The sequence below is a fragment of the Rhinichthys klamathensis genome, unplaced genomic scaffold (genome assembly GCF_029890125.1).
Source record: "Rhinichthys klamathensis goyatoka isolate OS25496 unplaced genomic scaffold, OSU_Roscu_1.1 h1tg000557l_1, whole genome shotgun sequence".
NCBI lineage: Eukaryota > Metazoa > Chordata > Actinopteri > Cypriniformes > Leuciscidae > Rhinichthys > Rhinichthys klamathensis.
In genome coordinates, this window is record NW_026607025.1 from 770,126 (window position 1) to 797,632 (window position 27,507).

The 27,507-nt window shown below is 39.1% G+C and overlaps 2 protein-coding genes across 3 annotated transcripts; one reads left to right on the top strand and one right to left on the bottom strand.

The window, feature by feature from the left end:
• Positions 1 to 117: 117 nt before the first annotated feature.
• Positions 118 to 13,579, top strand: polg (polymerase (DNA directed), gamma). The gene is made up of 23 exons (XM_056239180.1): positions 118 to 257; positions 703 to 1,303; positions 1,389 to 1,584; positions 2,386 to 2,553; positions 2,631 to 2,777; positions 3,059 to 3,138; positions 3,238 to 3,420; positions 3,871 to 4,019; positions 6,588 to 6,711; positions 6,803 to 7,027; positions 7,102 to 7,219; positions 7,312 to 7,386; positions 7,974 to 8,090; positions 8,167 to 8,327; positions 8,418 to 8,471; positions 8,555 to 8,672; positions 9,870 to 10,005; positions 10,114 to 10,360; positions 10,922 to 11,044; positions 11,139 to 11,316; positions 12,426 to 12,634; positions 12,715 to 12,875; positions 13,399 to 13,579. The coding sequence occupies exons 2-23, from the start codon at positions 738 to 740 to the stop codon at positions 13,482 to 13,484; spliced, it is 3,621 nt and encodes a 1,206-aa protein (XP_056095155.1). The 5' UTR covers positions 118 to 257; positions 703 to 737; the 3' UTR covers positions 13,485 to 13,579.
• On the bottom strand, positions 13,580 to 26,968 carry fanci (FA complementation group I). Of its 2 annotated transcripts, none has more exons than XM_056239179.1 (37): positions 26,855 to 26,968; positions 26,646 to 26,718; positions 26,108 to 26,238; positions 24,745 to 24,898; positions 24,500 to 24,557; positions 24,282 to 24,323; positions 24,078 to 24,201; positions 23,916 to 24,001; positions 23,707 to 23,839; positions 23,541 to 23,621; positions 23,022 to 23,158; positions 22,765 to 22,942; positions 22,575 to 22,662; positions 22,340 to 22,470; positions 21,956 to 22,026; positions 21,754 to 21,868; positions 20,715 to 20,837; positions 20,522 to 20,590; positions 20,334 to 20,435; positions 20,066 to 20,248; positions 19,559 to 19,680; positions 19,298 to 19,462; positions 17,924 to 18,103; positions 17,416 to 17,582; positions 17,252 to 17,322; positions 17,019 to 17,135; positions 16,889 to 16,940; positions 16,334 to 16,461; positions 16,124 to 16,189; positions 15,942 to 16,038; positions 15,304 to 15,488; positions 15,101 to 15,157; positions 14,355 to 14,414; positions 14,195 to 14,272; positions 13,960 to 14,055; positions 13,767 to 13,874; positions 13,580 to 13,681 (listed from the first exon to the last, which is right to left on the bottom strand). In XM_056239179.1, the coding sequence occupies exons 1-37, from the start codon at positions 26,954 to 26,956 to the stop codon at positions 13,619 to 13,621; spliced, it is 3,993 nt and encodes a 1,330-aa protein (XP_056095154.1). In that variant the 5' UTR covers positions 26,957 to 26,968; the 3' UTR covers positions 13,580 to 13,618. The 2 variants fall into 2 exon arrangements, with proteins under 2 accessions (XP_056095154.1, XP_056095153.1); XM_056239178.1 differs by having other exon boundaries at positions 17,252 to 17,331.
• Positions 26,969 to 27,507: the final 539 nt, after the last annotated feature.

A 27,507-nucleotide genomic window follows, 5' to 3' on the forward strand; every position in this document is an offset into this window, starting at 1 on the left:
GGATTTGTGTGCTGTCCAAACCACTGGGTGTCGCTGTGAGGCAAGTCGAGCTTTGCAGAAACACAGCATTTCTTCGGATAGCGATGTTGTAGTATGCGTGTGTGTGTGTGCATCCGAATGTGTCTGTTTATGGTCAGTTGCTGCATTTTGGAGCAAAATGTTTACATTACTATAAAGAAAGCGGGTTGCAAGTACAGTAGCATGGACGACCAGCCAGCGTCATATTTATCCAACGGTGGTTAATCAGGTATTCTGAAGTAAGGCGGTCAATGTGAAAATTGAGTTTGTGAATTATCTGATTAAATAAAATAAGAAACATGCTTAATCAAACGATTTAAAATACTTGTCCTCGAATTTATGTCTGCATTAAATAAAACCGAACTTCTCATTGTAGCCCCAACTATATACTTGAAATTTTAGCTCAGGAAAATAATAATAAACCATTATTCATAATAAAAGCAACAATAATAATAACAACATTGTATAATACAAACAAATTAAATGTATATATAGTATGAATATTTATATTGCACTTATAAAACTTTAAAAAATGTTTTCCAAATTAAAAAAGACACATTGCTTTGAAATGATTAAGCTTTGCACAAATAACAACATCTTCAAGTCGAAGGAAACTCATAGCCAAACTTGACGGTTATTTGTGTTCTGTTAGATGCATTTCTGTGTTTGTTTTTCATTTACCAGGTTCGTCTGAGTATCTTTCCTCCAAGGCCCTAATTATGATGCTCCGTCTGATATGTCACCGGTGGCAGACCGTCGTACAACCTGCAGTTTGGTTAAGGTGGTGCTCCACCTCAGTGAAGCCCAAATCCCAGCAGGGCTCAGACCAGACCCGTCTGAACCCCCTCAACATCCAGATGCTCTCCAGGAACCTGCAGGAGCAGATATTCCAGGGCCGGACGCAGGTGTACATGGACGAGGATGTTGAACGCAGTATAAGACACTTGGAGCAACATGAACTCTGGGGGAAAGAAACAGACCTGTTACCTGACGTAGAACTCAAATTACCTCAAATATACGGCAATGACATTGACGAACATTTCCGATTACTTGCCCAAAAGCAGAGCCTTCCTTACCTTGAAGCGGCCAGCCAGCTTCAGGGAGCACGGCTTCCCGGGATGCCCAATGAATGGGCTTGGGAAGTGGGCTGGACTCGGTATGGGGCGGGTGGAGAGCAACACAGGGTGAATTTCCCAGATGAGAATGCTATTGTGTTTGATGTGGAAGTCTGCATGGCGGAGGGACACTGTCCTACGTTGGCCGTGGCGGTTTCCCCAACTGCCTGGTGAGGGTTATTTACCATAACAGGTCAGTATTTACCATTCATTTCACCACTGATTCCCGAAAACCTTTTTTATTTGGTGTTTCAGGTACTCGTGGTGCAGTAAGAGGCTCGTAGAGGACAGATACACCTGGTCTAGTGATCTGACGCTGGCTGATCTCATCCCGCTGGAGACCCCCACAAACTCCAGCCAGCCGCGGGGCGGTGAGTGGCAGGAGAGGCTCGTGGTTGGACACAATGTGAGCTTTGATCGGACACACATTAAAGAACAGTACTTACTGAAGGTGAGGTCATTTCGGACTCATTTTAGTCTGATTTTAGATGTTTCTTCCTTTTTCTGTTGATTCTAAGGGTGCAAGGATATTAAAATTCTACATTATTTGGTCTTAAATCATTCATAAATGAAAACTGAAACTGTAAAATCAAAAATGCTAAGAACATTATATTGTACAGCAGGCTTTCCCAAATTGGTCTACTGGAGTTGATAGAAAGCTAATAATTAATTGAATCAAATGAATAAATTAATCATTTCAAAATAAAATGATCATAATAAATCACTTGAAATATTTTATCTGTTTATTTGCATGGCATGTGACCAGCATCAGAGGACCTTGAACCTTGATGTGTTGTTAAATTATTGAAATATTAACTTAAAATCTCAGGTGGTTCTTCAAGAAAAAAGTTTAGGAAAGTTTCAAGAAAAAAGTTTAGGAATCCCTGCAGTGCTGTTAAATGCTAAATACAATTAAATCTATTAAAAATCAGTGCTGAAGCTAAAATAAAATACAATAAAATATGAATGACAAAAAAAATAAAAAAAATAAAATGAAACAAATTGAAATTATATCTGGAAATATAAATAAAAGCTAATTCTGAATATGAATAAATAATGTTACATGTAATTAATTAGATTTGCTAAAAGTGTTTGTTAAGATTAACTTCAAGTGAACATGCACAATTTACACGCACAATTAAATATCCAATATTAACTGGTACTGATAAATTAAACAAAACTCTCCAATATCGGCTGATAACAAATATGATTCTGATTTATCATGCATGTGCTTTTGGGTTGGTCTGTGCAGGGCTCCAAGATGCGTTTCCTGGACACAATGAGTCTCCACATGGCAATCTCAGGGCTGACGGGATTCCAGCGCTCTCTCTGGATGGCCAGCAAGTACGGCAAGAGAAAAGGCCTACAGGAAGTGAAGGAGCACATGAAGCGCCTCGGCCGTCGCCCTGAGGGCCCGATGGTTTGTGCAAACCTCGCAGCTGTTGTCAGTTTACAGTGCTGTAGACACTATTAAATTGTATGAATTTCCTCATGCAGATTGGCTCATGGGATTGGGTTGATATCAGTAGTATTAATAACCTTGCTGATGTTCACGCTCTCTACGTGGGAGGAGAACGGTTGAAGAAAGAACCGAGGGATGTGTTCGTGAAGGGCAGCATGTCTGATGTTAGGACCAATTTTCAGGTAAGCAGGATGTTTAAAGAGGCCATGTTATGCCAAGTTTTTTTTGGGTCTACTAGAATAGGTTTTCATGCTTGAATGTTTCATGCTGTCAGTAACGCTCTGTTTAGTTCCTGTCTCTATGAAGCCCCATCTTCCGAAAAGCACAATGTACTCTGATTGGTCAGCTGGACCAGTGTGTTGTGTTAACCGCTTCACTTCGAGCATGTTCAGAAATGTGAGAATGGGTTTCTCAGATGTAAACACCAAGGCTGCGTCCGAAATCTGTTTATTTGATGCTTTAGGAGCTGATGCAGTACTGTGCTCTCGATGTTTTAGCCACACACGAGGTCTTCACAGAGCAGCTGCCTCTGTTTATGGAGAGGTATGACACTTCATTTACATAAACCCGCCCCCAGCTTTTCATTGTGACATATTATTGTTTAAGTGACCTGTCACTTTTGTCAAATCTGGATTTTTCTAGGTGTCCTCACCCAGTGACACTTGCGGGTATGCTAGAAATGGGCGTGTGCTACCTTCCTGTCAATCAGAACTGGGGGCGGTACTTGGAAGATGCTCAGGCCACTTATGATGAGCTGCAGAGAGAGATGAAGAAATCATTGATGATTTTGGCTGATGATGCCTGCAAGTTATTGGAGGATGATCGGTAAACATGCATTAGTTCGCCTCTTTCTTTCGTAATATCCATTAGAGTCCCTTAAAGGTTCATGAAACCCCCTGTTTCAGCACCAGTCAGTTCTCACCACAGTTTTGAAAAATGCTACAGAAGTGGATGAGGTAAGCCGTGGAGTGGAGAGGGAAGATGGGAGACCCACAACACAGCAACAGCAGCTTCGATTCATAGTTGTATTTCGTTCTTACTGAGTTAAAAGCATCAAAGCTTCCCACAAATGCACGCTGCAATTGAGCATGACACGTAATGCAATATACACATTTAGGAAATTTGGTTTAGGGTTTCCTGACCCTTTAAGGAAAAATGTCATTCAGTTCTTTATTTGCTTACTTAGAATTGGACTAGTGTAAAATAGATTATGCTTACAGTTTTAGTAGTCAATAATCCATTATTTAGTGATTATTGGTGTGGTCTGCTGTTCAGGTACAAAGATGATCCCTGGCTGTGGGACTTGGATTGGGACGTTCAGGACTTCAAGCTGAAGAAAATACCTGTAAGCAAGAAGAAAGCCAAACAGGAGGCTGAGGCAACAGCAGCTGCCAACCAAAATGTACCCAAAGACTGGGACGAGGGTAAGGGTTTTTCATTTGCACATTTGATCTTGCATTATGAAGATATATCATTGCTTGAACATTTTGAACACATTTGGTACTGATTTTGCAGTAGCTGGCTTGAAACAATATTTTTCTTTCTGGAAATGTTTGAAATAGTTCACTGTTAGTTAAAGCAACACTATGGAACTTTTCAACCTTCATAATATATTTCCAAGACCCTTGTGATGGTACATCGACTTACAATAGGTTAAATGACACGTCTGCCATAGCCTGACGTGGTCTGTATCGCTTTTACTCGCACTATGTAACTTCGGGTTTCGGGTAGTAACCCGAGGACAAAAAGAACTACAAAACTCGACTGCTTTACGGCATACGTGACTTCCCCCACCACTTCCTCAAATTGTCTATGGCCATTGCAGACATCCCAAGATATACCTCCCTGAAATGACTTCTTGCGGGTTGGGATGTCTGCCATTGTTGATTCCAAAGCCGGTGCTGGATAAACAGCGAGCATGCGCGTGCGACAGTAGGCTGCGCTAGGCTAAATTATTTACGACAGCGGTAATGGACAATTCCGCTTCCAACCTGTAGGGCGACAGCTGAGGAAAAGTTCCTTGGTGTTGCTTTAAAGTTCATTAAATACACTAAAGTTCAAAAGTTTGGGGTCGGTAAGATTTTTAAAAATGTTTTTGAAAGATGTCTCTTCTGACCACCAAAGCTGCATTTATTTGATCAAAAAATACAGTAAAACAGTAATATTATTAAATATTATTAGAGTTTAAAATAACAGTTCTCTATTTGAATATATTTTAATATGTAATTTTTTCCTGTGATCAAAGCTGAATATTCAGCATCATTACTCCAGCCTTCAGTGTCACATGATCCTTCAGAAATCATTCTAATATGATGATTTGGTGCCTCTCATTATTATTAATCAGTTGTGCTGCTTAATATTTTTGTGGAAACCCTGATACATCTTTTTTTGCAGAATTATTTGATGAATAGGAAGTTCAAAAAATCTTTTAAAACATAAATGTCTTTACTGTCACTTTTTTAACCTTTCTTCTTTCAATTATATTCGTCTGACCGTTTCCTCTTTGGTAATAAAATATACAACAAAATATGCTTTATTTTATTCTTCTGTTGTTGGTACTCTAATATCAGGAGAGTTTTATATCATCGCAACAGGTAGAGATCCATTCATGTTAGATATACACTCACCGGCCACTTTATTAGGTACACCTGTCCAACTGCTCGTTAACACTTAATTTCTAAGCAGCCAATCACATGGCGGCAACTCAGTGCATTTAGGCATGTAGACATGGTCAAGACAATCTCCTGCAGTTCAAACCGAGCATCAGTATGGGGAAGAAAGTTGATTTGAGTGACTTTGAACGTGGCATGATTGTTGGTGCCAGAAGGGCTGGTCTGAGTATTTCAGAAACTGCTAATCTACTGGGATTTTCACGCACAACCATCTCTAGGGTTTACAGAGAATGGTCCGAAAAAGAAAAAACATCCAGTGAGCGGCAGTTCTGTGGGCGGAAATGCCTTGTTGATGCCAGAGGTCAGAGGAGAATGGCCAGACTGGTTCGAGCTGATAGAAGGGCAACAGTGACTGAAATAACCACTCGTTACAACCGAGGTATGCAGCAAAGCATTTGTGAAGCCACAACACGCACAACCTTGAGGCGGATGGGCTACAACAGCAGAAGACTCCACCGGGTACCACTCATCTCCACTACAAATAGGAAAAAGAGGCTACAATTTGCAAGAGCTCACCAAAATTGAACAGTTGAAGACTGGAAAAATGTTGCCTGGTCTGATGAGTCTCGATTTCTGTTGAGACATTCAGATGTTAGAGTCAGAATTTGGCGTAAACAGAATGAGAACATGGAACCATCATGCCTTGTTACCACTGTGCAGGCTGGTGGTGGTGGTGTAATGGTGTGGGGGATGTTTTCCTGGCACACTTTAGGCCCCTTAGTGCCAATTGGGCATCGTTTAAATGCCACGGCCTACCTGAGCATTGTTTCTGACCATGTCCATCCCTTTATGGCCACCATGTACCCATCCTCTGATGGCTACTTCCACCATGTCACAAAGCTCTAATCATTTCAAATTGGTTTCTTGAACATGACAATGAGTTCACTGTACTAAAATGGCCTCCACAGTCACCAGATCTCAACCCAATAGAGCATCTTTGGGATGTGGTGGAACGGGAGATTCGCATCATGGATGTGCAGCCGACAAATCTGCGGCAACTGTGTGATGCCATCATGTCAATATGGACCAAACTCCCTGAGGAATGCTTCCAGCACCTTGTTGAATCTATGCCACGAAGAATTGAGGCAGTTCTGAAGGCAAAAGGGGGTCCAACCCGTTACTAGCATGGGGTACCTAATAAAGTGGCCGGTGAGTGTAGATCCGGGTCACTAAAGACACAAATATGTAATAATGATTGGCAAACATTCATGCATTTAAGAGTTACATTTTCAGCAGCATTTCTCAGAAATTGCTTACTGCACCTTTAATTGATCAAATCGTGCGGAACCGAACAATACCATTATTAACCCTGTGTTCCAGACCCAGGTCCTCCTTCAGAAGAAGTTGAGGCTGATCCACACCCCAGCAGAGAGCTTTTACAGAGACTGAAGGAGACCGTCAGCTGCCTGCCAAAGAGGAGACAGCACTTACCGGCCCACCCCAGGTGAGTGCCGCCCCACGTTATCCCATTTGGGTAAAATAACACAGGGTTCCACATTACATGTGTGCACATTTTGTATATTGTTTATGGTCAGCTGGTACCGTAAGCTGTGTGTGAAGATGTCTGAGGCCGAGGACTGGTCTCCTGGAGCCAGTCTCATCAGTCTGCAGATGAGGATCACGCCAAAGCTGATGGGCCTCACGTGGGACGGCTTTCCCCTGCACTACACCGACCAGCACGGCTGGGGTTACCTGGTACCAGGCCGCAGAGATAACCTGGACATCTCAGAGGATAGTGAAGGACCTGTATGTCCATACAGGTAAAATAAAGTGAGGATAATAATTGTGTTTATTAGGGAAATATACAGTATATTTCCTAAGACTTGGTTTCCAGGGCAATTGAGAGCATCTATAAGGAGTATTGTGAGCGGAAGGGGAAGGAGCAGCCCCAGTATCTGGACAGCACACTTTCTGATGACCTCATGTTGACGGACAGTGCCGTGTGGCAGAAGGTTAGAGCTTTGGTGTGTTACTAAACAGGGTTTTTAGGGCTGGTATTTTCTGTGATACTTTCAAAAACTGCACGTTTTTGTCACATGTGTAGGTTGAAGAAGTGAGTCGACTGGAGGTGTTTGATGATGAAGTGCTGAGTACAGCAGGCCCATCCAAGAAGATCAAGGTTCGCTTCATTTAACCCTTATGATAACCAAAAAGAAAACACAAAATTGAAAAAAAAAGAAGATATTTATAAAATTAAATTTGATTCGAGTTAAATTTGAGTTACATTTTTAAATATCATTATTGGATGATATATTAAATAGTATTAAATTATAATTCATATTTTGAAATATTATCAAAAAATATAAACATTAATGTTATGATATATTATAATTTAAAACTATCTAGTATATCATTTAATATGAATGATATTTCTAACTAATATTTTTTTTATATTTGTAATATTCTTTTCATAATATAATACTATGATGAAAATATTATTAACATTATATTTTTTTATATTAAATTATATATTAGATAACTTACTATCTGATATATTTTGTAATATATTTTATATTTCTACATACTTATATAGACTAAGATTAAAATATTAAAATATGAACGTTTAAAAAAATAGTATTCACATTATATGATATATTAAATAGTATAACATTTTTATTATTTAAAATATTAATTAAACAAAAATGTTTTGCAAATGTTTTTATAGGATGAACTTTTTTTGTAATATTACCTTTATTTGCTCATTAGAAAAAACAAAATTCATTAAGCGAAAACGGGAACAGCGAGTGTCCCTATCACCACGGAAATGGACCATACAATGATGTCAACATCCCTGGCTGCTGGTTCTTCAAACTGCCTCATAAGGTACAGGATTGTGTTTCTGTCCACTTCGTGCAATGCAGTCATTGAGCCTTTAGACTCAAATTGTTTAAAATCACAGGACGGAAATGAGAACAATGTGGGCAGTCCATTCTCAAAAGACTTCCTGTCCAAAATGGAGAGCGGTACGCTTCAGGCAGGACGTGAAGGCACCAACGCCACACGGGCGCTAGAGATCAACAAGATGATGTCCTTCTGGAGAAATGCCCAAAAACGCATCAGGTTTGAGATTTTCAAGTGTGCTCTTTTAAACGCTTTGAAAGTCTAGATTGTGTTGTGATATTTCATCTGTTATTTTGTCTCTCTTTGCAGCTCCCAAATGGTAGTGTGGCTCCGCCGGGCAGAACTGCCACGCACCGTCAGACTGTAAGTTAACAGCGTCTTCTAGTGTCTTCTTCATATGAATACAAACATTGCTACGTCTGACATTCTCTTTGCTCCTTCATCAGACATCATGACTTTGATGAGGAAGGGAAATATGGTGCCATTTTACCGCAGGTCATCCCAGCTGGAACGGTCACTCGCAGGGCTGTAGAGCCCACGTGGCTGACTGCAAGCAATGCTCGGGTACCACAGCTCGCTTGCTCCGATAAAAATGACAATTCACAATTAATGAGATAATTCATTATTTCCATTAATTAACTATTTTTTAATATGTACACTACTAGTCAAAAAGATTGGTACAAATACCGTAAAAACAGTCAAATTGTGGAATATTGTTACACTTTAAAATAACAAAGCTGCATTTTCAGCATCATTACCTAAGTCTTCAGTGTCACATGATCTTTCAGAAATGATTCGAATATGCTGATTTTCTGCTCAGGGAACATTTCTTATTATCAACGCTGAAAACTATTTTTGCTGAAACCGTGAATTAACTTTTATTCAAAAAGGTTGCATTAAAATAATCAAAAGTGACAGTAAAGACATTTATAGTGTCACAAAAGATTTCTATTTCAAATAAATGTTGGATCAATAAATTCAGATTTGCCATCACAGGACTAAATTACATTTTAAAATGTATTCAATAATGTTAAAGTTTAATGTTTCTCAGTATTACTTTTTTTAACCAAATAAATGCAGCCTTAGTGAGGATAGGAGACTTTTATCAAGTCTTTTAAAAAAATATCTTAATTATTCCAAACTTTTGATCAGTAGTGTATATAATATATATTTTTTATTATTTAGTATATTTTATTATATATTCTACTTTTTTATATATATTTTGTGTTTTATACAGTTGTAAAGTTTTTTTACCATGGCTGATTTAGCTCTATCATTTATGGAAGCGCATATCTGCCACATAAGAAAAAGATCTTGCTTTGGTAAATCATAATTATAACATAAAAGTTATTGAAATGTACAAAAACTTTGCCATAATTCCAACTTAAGGGGTAATTTTGATGTTTTATCTCATTATGACTTAGCATGTCATAATTTTGACACTGTCAATTTTGACATTATGATGTAGTATCTCATAATTTGTACTTTTTCCAAAAATGATATCTTTATTTGATCTAAATTAGACTTATCGGTGTTATTTTATGTTTGTTTGGTTTTTAGTTATAAGCTATTTATCTACAGAACTTTGGTACATTTGTATGGTTTTGAAACTGAAAAAATAAAATTTGAGTTCATTTGAGAATTTTTACGTTATAATTATGATTTGCCAAAGTATTCTTTTTTTCTTATGTGTGGAAATGGGCTTCCATAATTATGAGACTGAAATGGCATTAAAGCTGAGCAGTTTGTGTTTGTCTGCAGAAAGACCGTGTCGGCAGTGAGCTGAAGGCCATGGTGCAGGTGCCTCCTGGTTATCACCTGGTGGGAGCAGATGTGGATTCTCAAGAGCTGTGGATCGCTGCCGTGGTGGGCGAAGCACACTTTGCAGGAATGCATGGTATTCCAGATGCTGTTTCCTAGCCATTAGATTGCAAGAGGCAAATTCCATAATGCTTCTATGGGACAAACTGCACCCCGTAGGTCATTCTTAATCTCTGATTTCCAGGATGCACAGCGTTTGGATGGATGACGCTCCAGGGCAAGAAAAGTGAGGGCACGGACCTGCACAGCCGTACCGCAGATGCTGTGGGCATCAGTCGTGAACACGCCAAGGTCTTCAACTACGGACGGATTTATGGGGCGGGCCAGCCGTTTGCCGAGCGACTGCTCTTGCAGTTCAATCACCAACTGAGCCAACAGGAAGCAGCCAGTAAAGCTCGGCAGATGTACGCATTTACCAAAGGACTGCGCAGGTAGGCTAATAAAACCAAATTTATGGTTTAATTGACTGTGTATGCTATGTTTTGTGTGTTTAGAAAAAAAAAAATCATATATTCTGCCTTAGGGTGACTTGTAACATTCTGTCCAGGGACTACTGATGAAAAATAGCCTTGGGCTAACTCTGTCACATTTACTGAAAAGTTTATTAATGTGCACTGTCCCTGTTAAAAATAAATTAAACAATTTTTTTTTTTTTTAAATGTACATTCTTTACTTTTACAGTAAAATATACAATTGATTTATATATTATTACTTTAAAAAAATGTTTTTAAATAATATTATTTAAAAAGTATAATCAATATTATATTTTAAATACTATTAAATTATCACTCCGTTATTTACAATATTATCAAAAAATAATATTATAAAGTATATAAAATAGTATTACATTCTGATTGTATTGTTTAAAATATTATTAAAAATATAAATATATAAAAAGTTTTCATTTGGTGCTTTGCACTAAATAACTGAATGTGTGCAGATATCACATTTTTTGATAATGGGCAGATATCACATTTTTTGATTATGTGCAGATATCACCTGTCTGAGGAAGGGGAATGGTTGGTAAAGAAGTTGGATGTAAAGGTGGAAAGAGCTGAGGATGGCACCGTCTCACTCCAGGATTTGCGTAAAATCTCAAAACTGGCATCTCAAAGGTCTGCTGACTACCCTGGCTGCCACGCAAGCCATTTCATGAAGGTCTTATATTGGACAAATCTGCATGTTATACTTTTGTTTTGATCCTTGAAGTACCACCAGGGGGAGCAAGAGGAAGTGGAATCTCACAGGGCAGCGCGTGTGGACGGGCGGGACAGAATCAGAGATGTTCAATAAGCTGGAAAGTATCGCCCACTCTGAGGAACCAGCCACTCCAGTGCTGGGCTGCAGGATATCCAGAGCTCTGGAACCTTCTGCTGTTCAGGATGAGGTGAGGGAACACTTAAGTTCCTTCAAGGGGTTTTTTGCTTGAAGAAATTGTTTGATTCATTATTTTAACAATCTTGTAGCATTCATTTATACCTCTGAATAAATGTTTCTAACTGCATGCAGTGACATAAAGATAATTCATTAACTAGGCAACACTTTAAAACAACTAACAAACTTTATAAAATGTACGAGTTCTCTTCAGAATAATGGGTAATGTAGTTTTTCACCAGGAATTATGCTGTTCAAAAAAAAGTTGAAATAATGCAGGCTGATGGCTTCAACAGAAGAATATACCATCGATTAACAACCTCACAGTAAAGGTTTATTTAAAAGATTATTCAATTTCCTTATGGAATTAAAAAAAAAAGAAGTATTTTTACTTCTGGAACCCGACTGTTGCACTCTATTATTAAGAGCCGTAACTGACTCTTTCACTGTAACGCAAGTCTTTTAACGCTAATGTGTAATTCAGAATGAACTGGGAACCATTACTGTGATGCATACCATTTTTCCCAAAAAGAGTGATATGGCACAAATGATGCAGTATGTAAATGAATGTTGTAAACCAACTGTTTTTAAAGGGGACCTTTTATCATGCTTGTTCAAAAAACATGCCTATTATTTTATATTGTTGCAGTACCTCTCTTCCCAGTCTGTCAGTAACGATCCGTTTAGTTCCTGTCTATATGAAGCCCCTCCTTACGAAAAGCACAATGTGCTCTGATTGGTCGGCTAGACCAGTGTGTTGTGATTGGTCAACCACTTCAAACATGTTTGGGAAATGTCACGCCCCTTATCATAACTGCGAGTTTCAACACACTACCAACTCAGCCAGGCCTCGCCCCCTTTTTGGCGTATGTCTTGGGTGGAAATTATTTAAATGAGACTGCAATCGAGGCGTTTCAGGGAGTTCAGAAACAGTGTTTGATATAGAGAATAACTTTGCAGTCCTTTTTCATGCTCAAGCAGCAACATCACTAAAGAAAGTTGAAAATGTAAAAAAGCAGAATAGTTTCTTTTTAAGACAATAATAAGTATTGTTTATCTTTTAATTGTTCACATAAACCATAGTTTCTCCATTTAATTCATGACAGTTCTATTGTGCTTTAGTTCATTACCAGCAGAGTCAACTGGGTGGTTCAGAGCTCAGCGGTGGACTATCTCCATCTGATGCTGGTGGCCATGCGCTGGCTGTTCGAGGAGCATGACATTGACGGGCGCTTCTGCATCAGTATTCATGACGAAGTGCGTTATCTAGTGACGAGTGAAGATCGCTACAGAGCTGCACTCGCCCTACAGATCACCAACCTGCTCACCAGGTGAAAACCAACCTTTGATTCCTGTTACTTGTGGCATTACCCTGTGAAGTGCAGGCTTGAATATTTCTGTCCATTCTCAGGAGCATGTTTGCCTATAAACTGGGAATGATGGATCTGCCGCAGTCAGTGGCTTTCTTCAGTGCAGTGGACATTGATAAGTGCTTACGGAAGGAGGTGACCATGGACTGCGTGACTCCATCCAATCCCACAGGAGTGGAGCGGAGATACGGTTTACCCCAAGGTAAGACTCAGCCTTAAAGTCCCCCTATTACGCTATTTTAAAGGTTCCTAATTTTGTTTTGAAGGTCTCCTACATTAGCTATACATGCATCCAAGTAAAAAAAAAAAACACTTACATTTTCTCATAATATACATTGCAGTATCAGCTCTTTTCTCGTTGTCTGTAACGGTTCGATAAATTATCCTCTCTAAACCCCTCCTTTCTGAGAGCCTACTCTGCTCTGATTGGTCAGATGGCCTGGTCTACTCTGCTCTGATTGGTCTACCGCTTACAGCGCATGTTGGAAACAAAATGCCCATCTATTTTTGGCTGGATGGTTCCTTAAGAAATTCACCAGATCACATGCAGACATTTGTTTATTAATATTATAGCAGCATTTTGTGAACAATAATAACTCATTGAGTCTAAAAAAAACATGTATTAACAGCACAATGTATTAACTAAGCAAGAGTAAGGCAGGTATTCTTTAAATATTGTCGATGTGCTACCATGAATAAAGTTGATCATGCTTTTATATCAACAGGTGAGGCCTTGGACATTTATCAGATTATAGAAATCACCAAAGGGTCTTTGGCCAAAGGAAAACGACAAGCTACAAGGTTAAAGTAATATCTGTGTCATGAAAGAATAAATGCAGGCCATGTGAACTGTCTCAACACAAATGGCCGTCCCTAGTACGAACTCAAAAAAGGGTGGTGTTCTCTTGTGAAAAAAAGTGCAAAAGAAGGACTAGAAGTTTTTTTTCACTGCTTCCTCCTCTTTTTCTTTGGCGCTTGGTTTTCCTCCAACGGCTGAGAGTCATTAGTCTGAGGAAAGAAAGACACCATTGAAGATGAAGAAAGCAATCCCAGAGCTCGGTCTGAGAATGACCATGTTTAAACAAAGACACACCTGTTGGCTTTGGTCCTGCTGCTGTTCCTGCAGTGCAGCTTCCAGCGTGGCAGTGTTGATTCTGAAGTCTCTGGAAGTGCTCAGCTTCATATACTGCATCAGATTGACCTGTGTAAAGACATTCACAGATGTGCTGTAATGTTTCAGAGGATTTTGTTGTGCAGGTGGGCAAAGACTTAAGACGAGACTTTACCTTGGATTTCTTGGAGAGAAGAATGAGAAACTTCTCATACTGTTCAATGTTGAAAATGAGGTTCGGGATGGCTTTAGTCTCACGAAGAACCTTAGCCTAGAAATCACATTAGATGCACAAAACGGTTTCAAGTGGACTTTGCACTCAGAGGCCTAAATGTGTTACCAAATATATTTTCATAAAAAAAAATTCATTTATTTTTCAGTCTCAGGTAATGAATTGGAATAGTTCTCACTGAAGCAGCTGCTACTGCATCATCTTCTTTTTTCTTCTTCTTTAACTTTTCCAGGCCTCCAGCCGTCAGTTCTCCACTCTGTACGAGACAACATTTAATAATTTATTAAGACACTTGTAAAGGTTAAAAAACACCAAACTGAAAGAAAATGGGCACATACCTGTACATATGTGATGAAACAGTAACACTGGGGAGTGAGATGAGAACCTGACAGCTTCACCTGGACACAAGAAATGTTTTTGAGTTGTTAAATTACATAATTTTGGATGTCATTTAGGTTGAATCTGGATCTACAAGAAACGCCTTGAATATTATTTTTTAATTTACTGTTTTAGTTTTGTGCAAAAGATTCTGAATCTACTTGGCAATAATGGCTGTTTGGACAAATTGATGGTTCCTTTGGTATGAAATGGTTAAAAGGTTTGTTTTTATCACAAATAAAAGGTATATGTTGAGAGAGATTAAATTTTACATCCTTGCATCATTTAAAGATAAATGTTGTAACTAACTGGCATTAAATGTCAATGTTTGGTAAGATTTTAAAATGTATCTGAAAAGTGTCTTAAATACCGTAAAAACAGTAATATTGTGAAATATATTATTACAATAAAAAAAAAAAAAAACATTTTTTCCTGTGATGGCAAAGCTGAATTACTCTTTCTTACTCTTACTCTATCTTCAGTGTCACATGATCCTTTAGAAATAATTTTAATATGCTGATTTGCTTTTTTTTGTTATATAATATCAGTAACTAGTATTAGTTTAATCTACTGGAAATCAGTTTCAGCATTTAAACAGACTCTATCATTATCATATGACATAAGTGAAAACGATCATTTAAATACCACACTTAAATTGTTAATTTCTTGCCACCCTCTATACTCCAAAGAATTAGAAAAACCTTACCAGTTTCTCCAAACGTGCGGGGAACTGACCAGGTTGGGTCGCACACAGCTGAATATACTGAAAAACAAACAAATCAATGATTGACAACTTTGCAGCACTTTTAAATGTTTGTGTGAAGCTCTGAGCTGTAAAGATTTCCCAAATCAAAAAGACTGAATTTGAGATTATGAATCATTACAGTTGTAAATCAGGATGAGACTCACATATTTGCTAAGTGTAGTGAGGAAGTTGTAGGTTCGACTGAGCTCTCTCATTAGGGTGTCCGTACAGGGTCCCGTGGGCAGAGCGGTCTGAACCAGCTCATGCAGAGCCGTTAACAGAGTGCCTAACTGAACCGTGACGGCCTTCTCGATCGGGTCCTGCTGGCCCAGTGGCTGCTGGGTATTTCCTAATGCACACAGGAAATTATATCTTTTATAATTTCTTTATCCTAAATCAGGGGCGTCCGATCCGGCTTCTGGAGAGAGTTGAGCTCCAGCCCCAATTAAACACACCTGAACCAGCTGGTCAAGTGCTGAATTCGAAACATGTCCTAGCATACTACTGTTACTAAAACGTTATATGGCAGAAATAATAAGGGTGGTATGCTATCCCATATTCAGCAACTGTCTTACGAGGCATACTAGAAACTTCCAAGAAGGTTTGTTGAGATAAGATGAAGCTAAACTCTGGACAGTGGCCCTACACCCCTGTCCTAAATTAGGGAAATCCAATCCTGGTCCTGGATGCCTATAATCCTAATTAAACACACCTGAGCAAGCTATTCACTGTCTTCAGGATTGCTAGCAACTTCTAGGCAGGTGTGTTGGAAGCCTTCCAGGAAAAAGATGGTGCTTTTTACCTGAAATTGTTCGGTCGGAGCTTATCTGGCCTTTCTTCTTGGCGATCAACCAGTCTACTTCATCCAACACCTTTCCAACCTGAGACAGGACTAAAAGCTGGAAAGGAAGAGAGGCAGACGCTGCGCTCTTTTAACGGGTATGAAGATTTAAACATTGGTTTCTGAAGTGTGTCTGTTCTTACCGTGGTGGATGCAGCTGTTTTCATGCTAATGATGGCAAGATGAGATTGTTTCTCCACCTCTACATCCTGATCAGAAACAGAAATGACTATTCTAGTGACGTACGATCAAAGGAAAACTTTATTTTTGGTTTATGAACACAATTTTACTGCCTTGAGGAGACCCGAGCACACTTGAGAGATTTCATTCGTTTTAAGAAGAGGCCACAGTACCTGGTCGATGTCTCCCAGCTGGCTGTGTATGTCCTGGCACATCTCCCAGAGCAGAGACACTGGGCTTTTATGCAGGACATGCAGGTTGAACAGCAGGGACAGCAAGCCCTTAGTGAGAGAGATGTCCTCTGAAAGAGAGAACAGGGTGAAAGAAGGGTTGGTTACAAAATTAAGCAGCATTGCGAATACTGTGATGATTTTAACAAGCTTTTTTTATTTGAGCATCACAATTCCTGAAGACTATATTATAATACAAGTTTAATAATCTCCCATCTCATCATCTGTTACTTAAAAGTAAAACAGTAAAAATCTAGATTATGTTAAATATTTTGAATCTACTTAGCAATAATTGGCTTTTAGGACAAAAGTATGGTTCTTTTGCTAGGAAATAGTTAAAAGTATTATTTTTATCCTAAAGGAAATGCATCATTTTTTTAGAGATATTATATCAAATTTTTCTTTCCTGCAACATTTCAAATGCCGAGATAAATGTTGGTTTGAAAACATCCCAGCTCCCCTTAATAAATGTTTCATGTTTGTACATGAATCACTCACCGAAGTTGGTTTCCTTGCAAATTTTCACAGTCCATGTGAGCATTTGTGTGAACTGCACATAAAAACAACAAGACGAATTAAGATTCCAGACAGCCAACACTGCAACAACACGAGTGTTTTGAAGAGTTACCTGCTGAGAGGAAGGATCGAGCTGTCGTGACAAAACGCTGAGGATGCTGACCAATAACTGAGCTTCTTTACTGTTGAACTCCTCCTCTCCCCCGCTGAGCTGGTTCATCAGCGCTCGCTGGACACAAAAGATCAACTTACAACACCTGCTGGTGTGTGTTTTGTCTCCAACTCTGATTGAGTAGAGCAAATGGAACATTATGGTCATTCTGGGTTTGAAAATGAAGCTGGTACCTGAAACTGGCGGATATAGAAAGCCGTTTGCGCTGTCAGATCAGACCCCTCGCCCTCTCCCTCTGCTTCCCCTGAAACATCTTTAATTCAGATTGTGTATCATTAAAACACCATTAACATACAAAACTATTAATTCAAAGTCACAGGAATGCTAAAACGCCCACCGAGAGAAGACAGGAAGTTGCTCATGCGTGTTGGGTATCGCTGTATCACTGTGGTGAAGACTCGCAGCAGACCCTCCAGACATAGTAATGATACACTCTGGCCCTTCTCCTTCTTCCCAGCATCCTCCACGGTGGATGGCACATTAGTGTAGCGCCACATTAGCACACTGCATGCAGGGAAACCGGGAATTAAGAAATCATCTCTTCTCTGATGATGTGTTTAGTGGTGTGAGGGTGGGACAACCTGTCACTCACATAAGATCCACCAATAGCAAACCACAAACACACAAACATCCAATCAATTCCAGATGGACAAAATCAAGTCCCGCCCTACATTCATTCTTGAGAAGCCGTTTCACTCGGATATACTTCACCATGGGGAAGAAAAGACTATCACAACATCCGTTTCATGCCGACTTTAACAAATGTTTCTTTTTTGGGGTTTGTTCAATTGAAGTCCAGATGTTTACATAATGAAATGTGATGGCCAATAACAAAAAGCCGAGACCTGGTGATGTCACAGAGGTGGCGGAAGGTCTTGTCAGGGCTCTGTCCCTCCGGTCCGTCTGTGTGTCCGGTGTCCTCCAGCTGCTGGATCTTCTGCAGGGCCACGCTCACACAGTACCGCAGGAAGTCTCCACTGGAACGCAACACAGACAGGCTCTCCTCGCGGCTCTGAGTGCTGTCTCTAAAAGAAATAATACTTTTATTCAGCATAGGCGCATTAAATTGATCAAAAGTGACAAAGACATTTATAACGATACAAAAGATTTCTATTTTAAAGCTATTAGCTTTTTATTCATTAAAGAATACTGAAAAAATGCATCGTTTCCACAACAATATTAAGCAGCACAACTGTTTTCAACATTAATAATAATTTTTTAAGAACCAAATCAGCATATTAGAATGATTTCTGAAGGATCATGTGCAGGGCTTGACATTAACCAAATGCGGGTGGATTTCAGCAGTGGTGTGTAACGCAGTCACACGGGTTGAATTTTATATACATTTTTCAATTGTAGTCAATTAAAAAGGCATCGGAAATAATAAACTAAGTGCAATGTAGCGTTGTCAAAAAAATAGATTTTTTCAATACATATCGATAATGAAATATCTGAAACGCTTTCATTACTCATTTTCCACAGAATAGATACACGACAACAGCTGTGCTTTCTTGCTCACTCATCTCTCCACCTCTCCTAAATCACTCGCTTAATTTGCTCCGGATGAATATTGTTGCTGTTACAGGGCTTACATTTCGCCGTGGGATAGCACATATTGCGCTTATTCACACAGATTTTGTGCTCACATCCAAAGTGTACGCACATAAAGCCACCTCTCAGTACTAAATTGAGTTCTTTTTGCTGCTTATTGTGCTATAACAGTCAAATACACTCAAAATAATGTCAAAATGCCGGTCTTGGCGAGTATTCACGTAAACAGTCAGTTATGTTTTAAGTGAACGTAAACAGTTGAGAGTATTCGGTCTTATGCACCTGCTGACAAATTATGAGATAATATTAAAAATATCTATCTATTTTTCCGCAGGGCATCAATGTCAAAATCGAGGCCAGTGAAAATGCTGAGCCCTGATCATGTGACACTGAAGACTGGAGTACTGATGCTGTAAATTCAGCTGTGCCATCACACACATAAATGATATTTTAAAATATCTTAAAACAGAAACTAGCTATTTCACAATTATATTTCACTTTTTTTTTCTCAAATAAATGCAGTCTTGGTGAGACTTCTTCATAAGAGACTATTTCAAAAACATTTAGAAATCTTATACCGCTTTTGAACAGTAATGTGCATGCTCTTTTTTTTAGAGTGCCATTGTAAGGCAAATAAATCCTCATGTAGGTGCACAGTGAAACTGTACCTGAAGAGAGCAGTGAGCAGTGTGGAGATGAAGCCTAGAGACAGCAGGCTGCGGGGGGGTTTGCTGGACGACGTGGGCCGTCCCTTCCCTGCACGCTCCCTCAGGATCTCAGACACTTTATGATAGCGCTTGAAAAGCTCCAGAATGTCCTCAAAATGGTTCTTACTGCTCCGCATGTGCACCACAGAATATGTTAAACACATCTAGCATGTAATGCCTGATTTAAAAGTATTCAAAAACAACCCTTTCACAAACACACACCTGTAATTAGCAGTGATGAAGTTGTACTCCATGAGAACCTCGTTCAGTCCCATCACCAACACAGCGTAGATGCTGTTCTTTATTCCAACACTGGAACTCGTTGAAAATTCAGCACACTTATCCTGAGAAGCAGAAAATGAAGTTTTGTCAGTTGTAATGCCGCTACCTTGACCAAATTTTCAGCATCATTACTCCAGTCTTAAGTGTCACATGAAATAATTTTAATATGCTAATTTGCTCCTCTAAAAACATTTTTATTATCATTACTTTGGTTTAATGTTGTGTAAACCGCGATAAAAACAATTTCCAGGATTTTTTAATGAAGAGTTCAAAATAACCATTATATTTTTGTAACATTATAAATGTCTTTACTGTCACTTTTGATAAATTTAATGCTTCCTTTTTTGCCGAATAAAAGTAAAAAAATTCTTTGTAACTGTATTATCCAAGTAAATAACATTTTCATTTAGATGTTACCAACCAGCAAAGGTAAGAATTATGCCGTACCAACTCAAAATCCTCCAGTTCGCTTTTAATCATGCGCTTCGTTATGCTTTCTAGTATAGCATGCAGTTCACTTTGGACTCCTCCCTCCTCCTCTTCGTCATCTTCATCATCGGTCACAGTGCCACCTGACCGTACGTTCTGGTTCCACAGCAGGCAGTGGACCGTGCAGCTCAGCAGGTGCGCCTGGAGAAACATATATGACCGTTAGTTTCATCTTGTACATGTTCAAGTGCAGTGCATCGACGTGATTAAGGCATGGCATCGGTACCAGAGGCTCCTGGAGGAAGACCTGATCTCCATGTGCACTGATACATGACTCCAGCTTCAGAGGCGGAAGCAGATCTTGCTCGGGTTCAAAGTATCGTTTCAACTGGTAAACACAAATAATAATTTGATCAGTACCATTGTCAGAACAGGAAGGCATAGGCGCTCGTTTTGTTAAAGGATGATACACACTTGTGACAGGAGGGTCTGCATGATGGAACTCGACAGTTGAGAGTTACGACGAAGGACATCGTGGAAACCCTAAAATCAAACCAATCACTTTCTCAGTACAGCAAAGAAGTCAATGGGAAGGATCGATCAATTACAGCTGTATTCGTTCACGTCTTCATTTCTAAAAGGGGAAATGAGAGGGTCAGACACAGACCTCATAAAGCATGAGCCGGACGTCCGCCTGCTGGTTAAGGCACCGCCGTAGACTGCTCAGGATCTCCAGGCAGAAGGCTTCATTAGCAGCAGTGTTATAGCGCGAGTGCACGTCTGCATGGACCTACAATGGGAATCCGATACGGTCACACAGTTAGAGGATTCATAAACCGGATTGGCTGGTGTTAAAGCGACGTCACAACAACGTAGTAGCATTATGTAGACCAGTGTTTCTCAACCTCTCCAGCAGGGACCCCCTGACAGGCCATGTTTTTGTTTTAACTCTGAAATGGCACACCTGATTCAAGTAATTAAAGGCTTAATGAGTAATTAGAGTAGGAATAGTTCAATTAATCAATTAGTCAACTACTCATTAAGCCTTTAATGACTTGAATCAGGTGTGCCATTTCAGGGTTAAAACAGAAACATGGCCTGTCAGGGGGTCCCTGCAGGAGAGGTTGAGAAACACTGATGTAGACCAATAGAAAGTTTACTGCTGAGGGGAATTCAAGCTTTTTTGTTGTTGAAAAAAGACAATTTCAGTTTTATTTCGATTTAATCATGCAGCCCAACTAACTTCTATATTCAATTGTTTTAAATGCAAATTTAAAGTGAATTTAGGCACCACAACATCTTGTACAATATGAAAAATAGATATTCATTTTGAGATTTGCAAAAGATTACATTTAACAGTATTATTACATTATTAGTGTTTTTAAAGATTAACTTAAGTGAGCGTTAGATGACGGCAAAGGTAATCAAAATGTAAAAATAGGGAAAATGAGCCACACAGTTAAATATCCAATATCAATGAAAATGATAAATAATAATAAATAAAAAACCTTCTAATATTGGGTAATAACTAATTTGGTACAGATACATTGTGCATCTCCATTAAACATAAAATCTGTTTCAACTGGCTTTGATTTTGTTGTTTTTATGCTGAATTAGTGAGGGCAGAAAAATTAATTCTGGATGTAATGTAAACTGCATTGCGCACAGCTAAGACGCGCAGAGTAAAGCAGACGTCTATAGTTTACCTGGCTGGTTGTAATGGCCTGACTGGCCTGGCTGGAAGCTAAACTCCCCAGAATACGAAAGTTCTTCAGTAGCAACAGGAAGCCTGCCACTGCTGACTTCCGGCCATCTAAATGACTTCAGAGAGAAGAAGATTCATTAGTACTTCGTCATCATTCAACACAGAGGAAAATACATTTGGATGTGGACCGTTCCTTACTCTACCTGGAGAACATGGCCTTCCGGAGGACCAGGATCAGGGCATCTTTCATAGACATGCTCACTTTGAGGAGGGGCTGAGCAGAGGAAACATTAAACGTATCACACACTATGTTACTCATTCCTCCCCCCCTTTTCTTATTGCTTATGCCTTCTGTGGGAATTATGTGAATGCGGAATATTGTGATGTCTATGTTCCTGGAAGAAAACTCAAGACAACAATTTCAGGGAGTTCAGAAACAATGATGCTGATATAGAGAACTTTAGAGTGACTTTGTAATTTTGCAGACCTTTTTCATGCTCAAACAGCAACATCACACATAAAAAAATAAAAATAAAAATAAAAAGCATAATAGATCCGCTTTAATTTTATGTGGATTGAGATGTTACCTGCACAGCTTTGAGGAGACCCTGTACAGTGCTGAGGGGCAAGTAGGAGAGCTGGTCAAACGTTTCTGTGACCTTAGAGGAAGATTCCAAGAGGATCATGGGAGCAGACATCACAATGCTGGAAAGAAGGTCTGCGGCAAAGATAAAGCCAAGAAGAACACAACAAAATTTAGATATAAATGAAACCTTCATTAGTGAGCTTGAATTAAAAATCTGCAAAAAGACGACTCCTAACCAATGAAATGGGTGACAGGTGAGGCTGTTTTAGTCACCAATCGATTCAAAACTTGTTCTAGGATCTCTCCTCTGATTGGTTCATGCATCTGTACAAAAAACCCCCACAAAGTTTGTCACATATTTTCAATGTTTGGAGCATGATTTATGTATTACAAGGGGAAAAACATCGGTTAACAACTACACTGTACCTTGAAGCTCTCAAGAAGAACTTGTCCACCAAGTCGACACGCTTGCTGGTTTGGCGTTTTAGTGGTGGATGTTCCTTCTGTGACCTTCCCAAATGGTCCAGCTTTAGGCCCAAATGAGTCCATAAGTATAAATCCCAGTTGCACCAGACCTTGAGTGACATGATCCCAGCCAAACACACTGCAGATAAAGACATAACACACTGAACAAAACCACACAATAAATAAAGGAACAAAAAAGCACTGCAGTTTAACCAGACCTGTTTTTGACGGTGTCCAGAATCATGTCGGAGACACTGTTACACTGAGGCAGCAGTTCCTGCAGAAACTTCGAGCTGTGCTGAATCTGATCATCCTTGAAGTTTTTTGTGATGGCACCCTTCAGGAACTCAAACACCTAAGCATTATGGGCAATATTAAGAGTGGGACAAAGGTCTGAGTCAGTAAAACCAGCATATTTTGGGCATCACTGGCACGTTTTGAAGCATTTTGGCGCTCTTGATGTTCAAATGCACACATGATTCATAAAAATGCTGCGTTACTAGTAGTGCTGGGTGATACATTAAATATTGGCGCAAATATTATAACAGTATCATTTCTTATTATATAATTAAGATGATGGAATATCGTGCGTATCGCGATAATGTCAAGTTAAGCATATGAAGAGTTTCATCATCAGACAACATCATCAAAATTTCCAAATGTTTAGCTACAACGCCTATCCCTACTTAGTATACAGCTCACTAGGTTTAAAGAAGAAGGATGAAACCCAGACGTACCTGTTCCTCGTACCGTTGGATACGAGCCACAGAGAGCAGCAGAGCGATACTGAAGGGACACAACGGATCACTCTGGGCCACCTACAGAACAAGACAACCAGCTAGCACTCACAAATGCTCAAAGAAAGGGGTGTGATTATTACACGTGAGGCTGGCAGACGTTCACCTTGAGGTTTTTAAAAAACTCCCTGCCGAGCTCATGATCAAGACGAATGGCAAAGACTATGTGGAGGATGACAGTTCCCTCTACGTGACGCAGCTGATCCTGTGGGATGGTCTGCACCTCCACATCTTCACTCCTAACACAGATACATAAGATAAAATGATCTGTCCAATTAAATGAAACCATCTGACCTGAGCAAGTGGGATACTCACTCTGCATTTCTCTGCTCCTCTTTCTGAAGTTGGTCTTGCTTCTTGAAGTAACTGATGATTCCCTCTAGAACCAACTTCTTACAGCCCTGTCGATGAAAAAATAAGAATCTGACCATATAGACACACTGTTTTAAAGAACTTTTAAAACGTATATCAACAGACCTTGGCAGAGAGCAGCAGCAGCTGATAGACCAGAGGTGGAATCTCCTGTAGATCCAACTTGAGGAACATCCGTAGAATCTTCTCAATCAAAAACTGGAGCTCCTCAGCAGATAACGGAACATCCCTGACACAAAAAAACATGGTGTTTTTTGTGTGTGTTCAAGACACAAAGTTGATAACTAGCCAGTTAATGTTTCAACATACCTGAACATGGTAGTAAGGTGTATCACACAATGTGGATCCCATCTGCGTGAATTGGAGATATGTTACTAAAATGTTGGTCCAGTATAGTTTATAGATAGAACATTGTCTGCCTTTTGTGTTCTGGTTTTACTTGGAGAGCACTGACACTTTATTTCTTGATTATCTTTATGTATTACTTATTGAGAACAAATACTAAAGCACTTAAACTCAGATTTCACCTGCTAGAGCAAAGACTGTTGATCAGCTGTTTCTTGTATTCATCTCCACTCAGTTCGCCTGAAGTATAAGTAAAAAAAGACAACAAAACATGTTTTTATATCTTTACTCCAGAAGTATTTCATCCAAATTCACTTATTTAACATCACTTAACATTTTTGAACAGATATAACTGTTGTTGTTTGACCCTACAGAGTTATTTCCTTTTTTTAACAGAACAGTTTGGGCTTAGCAAATAGCATCTTACCTTTCCCATAAGCTAATGTTTCTGTAGCGGCAAGAGCTGTTAGGATTGTAGGGAAAAGTTCCAGCGATCTCCCACTGTTCATCTCACCCACTTTGATGGCATCCACATATAGAGACGCTAATGTGGCTAATGCGTGACCAGGTAGACTGTGTGTCTATGGCAAAGAAGAAACCCATATCATACAGGTATAGTATTAAAGTCACCATGAAATCAAAATGGTCAATTCTTACTTTTTATGGAATATTGCAGTGTTTCTTATAAATGATTTATCTGTGCAATTTTTTTTTAAATACATGTGCCCTCTTTAATCTTTAATCAAAATAACACCCTCCCTCTTGCAGCGTCATCTCTTCTCTTCTCTGATGATGTTTACTGGCTTGAGGGCGGGGCAACCAGTCACTCACATAAGATCCACCAATAGCAAACCACAACCATCCAATCAATTCCCAAAAAATAAAATCAAGTCTCGCCCTACATTCTTTCTTGTTCGAAAAGCAGTTTCTCTTAGAATTACGTCACAATAGGGTTGTGCAGTTAGGTCTCATTACGTTGCAATTATGTCACAATTGCAAGTACGCAATTTCGTCCGAAAAGCTAGCCTGGGAAAACCCAGACAACTTCCGGCAAATTTAGATTTGCTCTGAAAGTTAGTCTGGCAAAGAGCTCATTCAAGCCCATTTCCAATCCGTCGAAATCGAGGCACCAATCAGAAACGTTGGGGCGGGCTTTACACGATGATGACAGCTCTGGGATTTTGAAGCAGATTTTGTAGCTTACATTACAAAAATGGATGCCGCCGTCGAACATCACTCGTTCGAATCAGCTATCGCGTCTGTTTTAAGCGATTTGAACGTTTCCTTTTTGTTAAAAACCGAGCTAAGAACAACACTCGGAGATGTTTCTCCGCCGCTCTGCATACGTCATCTCCTTCATCGCTCTGATTGGGTTTAGGTCTATCCGCGACGTCCGTTGGTGACGCCCCTCTGGAAATGATTTGTCTATGATGCTTTGCCAGACCATAACTCAGTTACAACTGAGAATGGTCTGGTTTTAACCAGGCTAGCGAAAAGCATCACTCAGTCTAAAATATAAACATGTATAATGGGCTTACCATAGTGAATCAGGGTAAGACAAAAACACATTTTGAAAGAAGGATTGATGTTGTATTGACTAAATAATATACGGTGTAAAAAATAATAATAATAAATAAAGTTACGTAGTGAATCTTTATTACAAGTTCAGTCCCAGGGATCTCCCCATACGGGGTTCGAAAATTCAACCTACTGGTTACCAGCCTAGACCTTTAGCCACTACTACGTCACTATTCATTTGTGTACAACGTTATGGTAAGAAAGAAACTCACCTCCAACATCAGAAGCCCAATGATATCTGAGGCCACTTCTGTCTGCAGATCTCCAGATTCACACAGTGGAATACAGTGCTTGTACACAAGCAGTCTTCGGTTAGCGCCATGTGAGTCACTTACCGGTGAACCTAACATCACACACAAACACAATTTGATATTCAGTGCTACTTGATGAAGCATCACAGAGTAATTTTTAGTTTTTACACTTACACCTATTAGACATGGATGCAACATCATGCGAAAGCAAAAGTTTTTGATCATACCAGAGTTATTTTTAGTATTATTGAGAGAGATATTATTATAGCTTTTATTAATATTTTGAATTTGTTTTTTTTTACTCATTTTTATTTCAGTTTTAAATTATTTTAGTACATCACGTACATAGTACATTGCATTGGGATCTAGTTAAAATGAAATAAGTGATGGTGTATTTTATTTCAGTTACTACTATAATAACCCTGAATGATACCATTGTATTAATACTCTATTCACAGATGTATTTGGTACTTTAAAATTAAATCAAATGAACACTTACCTTTAAATATGGCTTTGATCAGGACCCCTGTATCCTTCCCTTTCAGAGCACTATTAGTAAGGATGGTTGTTAGCTGTAGAGGGACAAAAAAAAAGCACATTTGAAAGTCATCAGCACATAATTTTAAGGTGATGCCTTGTACATGACATGATTAGAGACTTTTGCATCGATTACAATCTTACTTCACCTATACACACAGAAACACAAACCTGATCCTCGGACAACAAAGTGAGATGCTTCTGTAGCTCATCTACACCATCACTCTCCGATAACGATATGATCTTTTCCACAGAAACCTTCATCTTGGACATCTATGTGCCCAGACCTGTGAGTATAAGGTCACATAAAAACATGCAATTAAAACAAGAGGAACGTCCTAAAAAGAGAATTTGATCTGCATCATTTCTGCTTTTTGCCCTTTTTGGAGCACTATGAACTGCCATTAGGCCTATGTCTTTGCAAAGATGCTTTTCATTTTGTGTTCCACTGAAAACTATCAGCCTACGAGGGAGAACAATACGAGAGTGATTAAATGATGACAATATATATATATATTTAGTGTGTATTATTCCTTATATTAAGTTATATTATATAAATTCGCTGCTTACTGTAGTTATTCGGCAGTTTAGGAATGTTAAAACCAATAAACAAATACGAATAATATTTGGATTAGGACAACATAACAGAAATAAAGTCAATAAGAAAATAAGCAAAGAAAACAGAACACCTGTCAGATTCGCATTTAATAAAACGGACATATTGAAATCGCAACGTTTAAACGCGTGAAGTGTATAGTCTACCTTTACATTGTCAAACACTTGCCTGTTTAAGCAAATTTGATGTATGATTTGATAATAAATGT